Source organism: Anas acuta, chromosome 1, assembly GCF_963932015.1.
Source record: "Anas acuta chromosome 1, bAnaAcu1.1, whole genome shotgun sequence".
NCBI lineage: Eukaryota > Metazoa > Chordata > Aves > Anseriformes > Anatidae > Anas > Anas acuta.
In genome coordinates this window covers 160,565,250-160,571,397 of record NC_088979.1, presented here as the reverse complement: position 1 = coordinate 160,571,397, position 6,148 = coordinate 160,565,250, and the positions used below count along the sequence as shown (strand labels likewise).

Below are 6,148 nucleotides of genomic sequence, written 5' to 3'. Positions count from 1 at the left end.
AAGCCATGGACAAAAGAGAAGCCTATTGCAAGCCCTTGGTTTATGTGCCACCTGGTATGGCTACAGCACTCCCAACCCACATACTGAAATCCCATCTGAACCTGCTCCTCAGGAGGGTGACTGATTGCTGTTTTATTAAACAGCATCAGTATGGCCTATGTTGCACCACTCTGTGCTGAGATCCCTGTTTGCACTGTAGTCAATACTGCCTTAAACTATCCTGGGTGACCTGTGGCTTCTACCTGTTCTGTTCATGGAGAGAAGACTAATCTTGCTGATTATCCTAGTTAAGAAAAAAATGTAGTGTCACAGAGTTTTTCCTCAGTACTTTGAATTCACATAATTTATTAAAACAGAGAAAACACAAGTCATTGCTTGAAGTTACTTTTTTTGAGCACTTCATTTAACTCTAATTTTGGTATGAAGTGAAAGCTTGGTCTAGATGATATCTGTGGGTCCACAAAATGAGTATTTACTGGGGAAAATACCTTGCTGTAAGAGGCAAACATTTTTAAACATTGCAGATGACCCTGATAACTATTCCTTTTCTTGTTAGTTCACCTCCCATGATTGCTGCAGAGCCAAGAAGTGACTCTTCCTGCTTTGCTTTTTTTTCTATATACTTGTTACTTTAATTGGCATCACTAATTAAAACAGTTAATTTTGAATAATATTTTCTCTGGGATTATATACTGTCCTCAACTAGTTGGACACAGAGCCAGGGCCTTGTGTAAAAGCAGCAGGACAATTCTCAATGTCTCCATCATGCTCCTGCACCTTGATCCTTCATCTCTCCCAGCTAAAACTCAACCAACAATGAAATGAAGGATGGCCAAGCCAATTAATTCCACAGGAACAGGAGCACTCCACACTGTCCAAATTACATGTGGCATCTGTCAGGGTCAAGAGAAAAAGCAAGTGGGAACATTAAAAAGTGAACTAAATACACAACGGAAACAATAATTGACTATGTAAATACACAAAGGATTCACAGAGAGAAGGCAGTGATGGATCCTGGCCCTTTTAGGTTTGCATTTACTTTTGCTTCTACTTAATTGGTCTGTTTGCTTTCTGAACAAATAAGGGAAACAGAAAAAAAATCATAAACACCAAACAGCAAATATTTCATATGCATAATTTATTTTAAAGTTTATTGCGTCACATTATACAAGCATTAAACATGGCTTTATGTTGATGATTTTTTTTAAAGTGTGAAAACTTGACATTCTTCTTCATAGGATTTTTTTCTATTTACAAATAAACAATCTCTCTATATACTTTATATATATATTATATATATATGGTAAATAACATAACTTCCATCAGAAAGACTTTAAATAAAGAAAGAACTGATTTGTAAACAGGGTTTCCTTTGTAATATTTGGTGGTTTGAACACAGATGATGTTCTATGCTTAGGCTTTTTCTTTTGTTAAAGTATCCAGGTTGTTCATTTACATTTCTTCTAAGATTTGTAAAACCAATATGGGACAGAATGCAAAAAACGTAGCAAACAGGCTGAAAAACAGTCCCAATATACAGTTTTTTCCTTGTTTTTAAAAACTGGTGTGTAACTGCTCATGAAGTACATGCTTGCTGTCAAGAGTGGTCTATTGAGATCAATCTATGCTGATTGCAGGATGATTTCACAGTAAATCCTTTGATGTGTGCTGTCCTGCTTGCTATGGAAAATGTCTGTGGCATGCATTGAGGTTGCACTTTTTCTCATTCCTTTGAAGGTAGTGCTCTCTTGGAGCTTGAGTAAGTAAACAACATATAGGACTGTCACCTGGAGGTTTAAACAAAACCCATTGTCAGATCAGAAAGAAGGGAGTGACATAAATTCACTATCTAGAGACCATTTAAAATTCCATTTATTATCATTAGCCTATTGCTTGTATTATATTTTCCTAACTAATGAAATAAATAGAAAGAGGTTGTCTTTCCTGAGTGTTCCGCTACATAGCTTTGAAGGACTAAAGGGAAATCTATTCTGCAGCACTGAAACATCAGTGGGGTGACTGGTCAGCATTAAGTGACAGAAATGTACTCAGGAACTGCCAGGGAGGTCAGAGCCCCTTTCAGCATCATGCTCAACACAAGCTTGGTAAACAGCCAACTCACATTCTCGGCTTGAAAAGAACAGGATGCAACCTCTAGCAAGGTAGTGTCATGAAAATTCATCACAATGTAGCTATGTTGAAAACTTCTACCAAAAGCAATTTGTATGTATTGTATTTTTGATGCACTTTATTTGTTTTGACACATTATATTGCTGTGATTCCTCCAGAATGGAAGTCAACTTATATTCTACTAGATTTCAATTCGTTCTGGGAAGTTACTGAGATCTCCAGTGACAAAGCTTTATCTTCCTGCAGGAGTTGGCAAAGCTTTGCACTCATTTGGGTGAGACTGATTTTATGCATGACTCACAACTCATTTTACTACTTAGCAAACATTTCCTAAGCTAGTCATCTGTTAATTTAGATATTAAACAGAGGGTATGCAATCTAATCCGATTGATCGAGCAAATTTGGTCTGAATGTGATTTTGCATGGTGATCCTGCTTGAGAGCATCCAGATTGCAAGTGCAATAGACACCCGTAGGTGGTGGATGGTAAATACTAACCCATCTGGCATGTGTGTATCAAAGGATGCCATTGCCTAACCTCCACCCCCTATTTACAGAGACAGAATATCCCCATTTCTGTACTGCCCATATGGGCTGTGTCCACAGCTGCTGAAGCAAAGATGAACAAACAAGTTCACTTGCTTGTTAGGCAGAAATACACCCCATAACCATTAGTTGTCTTCCTCATTCATTTTGGCACCAAGTCAACACAGAACAGATTCATCCTGAAACCCCTTCAGTGACTACGCTGCCTCATGGGAACACCAAGCCTGGGCCAGGAGTGCCTGATAATGGGAGCTGTTGTGGCATTTATCCTCTTCAGGTAGGATGACAGTCATTAGTGGAGGATGTACCTTATTGCAAGGAAGCAAAGGGTAGGCAGGCAGTGGCTCTACAGAGATGAGGGTGCAAACATTTTCTTCCACTAAGACATATTACCTTTTATTAAAACTTTCTTTCCCATAGAAGTAGCACAGTTCTACCCTGCAGTGGAAAGAAGTTGATGGATCTAATTTGGCAATATGTGCAAGTGGTCCTGATGTCTTGTGGAGTCTGAGGCATCCGACCACTGTGTGGTCACTCCAGAAGGGCAAATTTTAGCCCTTCTGCCAAATGGTTTCTAGAGGAACTTGTAGGAACAATTTGCTGATTTTTCCTCCTTCTTAAACACCTTCAGACTAACAAGGTCAATATTCCTTGATATTTCTGATGGAGCTCCAGTCATTTGGAAAAGGGTAAAGTGAAATGATCAGCTCCAGGACTTTGTATCTAGCTGTATCATCACCAAAACGTACATCTACTTCCACCTGTCTTCTTACAGTCTTGGCTTTTGAACTTCTTCATGAAGAAATTTTGTGGCTGAGTATGCCACTGCACATTCTGCAAGAATCACTTTGAGACAAGAGGTGGTAGGGCTTTCACAACACTCAGCCTTTTGATTCATGTTGCTCCATCCAACACTTCAGCAGTCTTCAGACTTACAACTCTCCTATTTTGGGCTAATGGTCAGCAAATTCTTTAATTTCTCAATGCTAAATGATTTGCAAAATGATATAAACAGTGGCCCATTTCGGCCAAATCAAATTCTACAGCCTGTGTAGAATTGTTCTGCATGAAGGATTTCAAGCCATTTTGTGTTATCGCAGTCTGGTTGTTTCCCACTACTCCCCTCCTTAGATAACAAAGAGGAATAAAGAAAAAGTTACAAGAGCGGAGATTTTGAATGACTGTGTTCTCTTGTTCTGCTGACCTTGTTCATCTTTTTTTTTTCTTTTTTTTTTTTTTTCTCCCCCCCCCCCCCCACTTAGCTCTTTAAGACAGACTGTCTGCTGTTATGTGTATTGTACACCCTAACTCCTGATGGGGCCTAGGTGTGGTCTGTCGATCGACTCTGTGGGCAATTTTGGGCAAGATGTCCTAACCCGATTTGTTTCCTTCAGACAGTCCTGCAGCTGAAAAGGCACAGTTCAGATATTTAAAACTTGTTACCAACCTTTCACAATAATACTTCCAAATAAGTGACACTACAGTTAGTCACCTCTGGCCACATTTGGATAGCTGTCTGCCAGCACTTCTGCACACAAATTTTTTCAGAACTGTTAGACCAGCTGATTGGACTCATGATCAAGCATATCCTCCTAAAAATACTTAGGTACTGTTGAAGTTATAGAAACAGTCCACATATGTGACTTTAACTGATGGTAAATGCAAGCTAACGCAGCTTAGTCCACCATGGGAGAGGGCATCACTGCCATGCATACGCTGCAGGTGCTGGCCACACATGTGGACACGTACTGTTGTGTTGTTAATGTGCAGTCATTGGCTATGAAATAGCAGCTCGGTCATGAGCAGGAGCCATGAGATCACTAGGTTCTGTAAAGCACTATAAGATATATAATTGCTTTAAAGTTCAGGACCCTGAACTTAAGTCATGCATGGGAGCTTCCTGGAAAGAGTGCAGAGACTTACTCATTGGTCTGCTCTGCTCATGGCAATGTTAGCTCTGGAGAAGACTAAGCCTTGTAAGACCCCTAATTTCAAAAGATTTATCACAGTATGCGCCATATTAACCATGGGCACACTTGTGATAAGTGCACACAACAGTGATTGACTATTCCTCTTTCACTGCAGAAAACCAGGATTTTTTTTAATAAACAGAATTCCTATCTTCTTTTAAGCAGTTTCTTCCTCACCCCATCATGGCCACTCATTGTGATAAGATTTTCCATTCTTCTTTCTTTCCTTTCGTTCCTTCTGTAGACGTTCTAATTCTGCTTCGTACATCATTTCCTGAATCAGGTATTTTTCTCTCCTCATCCGATCCCTCAGGTCTTTTGGGAGATCTGGGATTAAGTAGGAAATCAGGTGCTTTATGCAAAAGACAAGGTGCTGTGAAAAAAAAAAAAAAAAAAGTGAAGAATGAAAATCTTAAGAAAACAAGTACTTTCCATACCTCCTGAAAACCCTTTCCTTCCAATTCACATAAAGATGCTGTGTTGGAACTAAAGCCTTACTAAATCTGAAGAAACCAAATCATGAAGATTTTCCCCCGCAAAAACTCCAAAGTCAATGAACTATGGATCTCAGCAAAGGTCAAGAGCAGCTCGGCCCAAATGAAGCCTCGAAACTGTTGGATGACCTCTGTGTTCAAACAGTAAGGTTGTCTGGGCAGGGACTGGTATTAGCGGATTCCTCTGCAGGAGGAGGAAGATCAAATGATATAATACTTTCCTGTTGCTGGAAAACCATTGCATCAGTACTGGAAGCAATGTTACCCATACAAAACAAAGCTTTTTTTTTTTTTTTTTTTTTTTTTCTTACACTGTGTATCTCTAATCCAAAGGCATATTGCTATTTCTTAAACATCCCAATATCCCAATTAAACACAAGGTGATCTTTTGTCCCTTGTGTTTTAGGCATGCCACAGCAAAGCTTGAGTGTGATAGGGGAGGACAGCTCTGGTGCCCTCTTTTGATTGATCAAAGATGGTGCTAGGAGATTTACACACTTGAGAGGAGGTGCTGAGAAACCCAAATCCTCTGTCTCAGCAAGAACACTCATTCCAGATTGGAGAAATAAAAGTACTTCTTCTCCAACCAGAACTCTTCCTTTGAAAGGCACTGAAAAGAAAATGTAACATATTTTCCCATATATTCTTCCCTCATGAGAAACAAACAATCAAACAAAAACTCAAACCTTCAATACCTTAATTGCTGTTTGTATTCCAAATCAAAAAAAAAAAAATAAAATAAAAAAAAAAAAAAAATAATAAAAAAAAAAAGCTTATTCAGTCATAGCATTTTCACTGAACTCTCGGTTTAGCCTGGACAAATAATTCGTCTTACACTGATAGGAAGTACTTTTTGTTTTTGAGGGAGACCAAGATAGCCAGAAATAATTACATACACTTGCTCAAAAGTGTCAAGTGGTTGTCTGAGCTGAAGTAGTTACTTAATTTGTGAAAAAACAACAACCTGTCTTGAATCTCTTACCTCTTAGTGCAATCTTCTACAGTAACT

General features: G+C 39.0%; 1 protein-coding gene across 3 annotated transcripts in view; it reads right to left on the bottom strand.

Annotated features, from left to right (window-relative positions):
• Positions 1–1,121: 1,121 nt before the first annotated feature.
• ANO4 (anoctamin 4) overlaps positions 1,122–6,148 on the bottom strand; it is a 218,042-nt gene continuing 213,015 nt past the window's right edge. For all 3 annotated transcript variants that reach the window (XM_068668871.1, XM_068668870.1, XM_068668872.1), the window contains 2 exons: positions 4,823–5,018; positions 1,122–1,787 (listed from right to left, as the gene is read on the bottom strand). In XM_068668871.1, the coding sequence (XP_068524972.1) occupies positions 4,827–5,018 (192 nt within the window). In that variant the 3' untranslated portion in view covers positions 1,122–1,787; positions 4,823–4,826. The remainder of the gene's footprint in view (positions 1,788–4,822; positions 5,019–6,148) is intronic.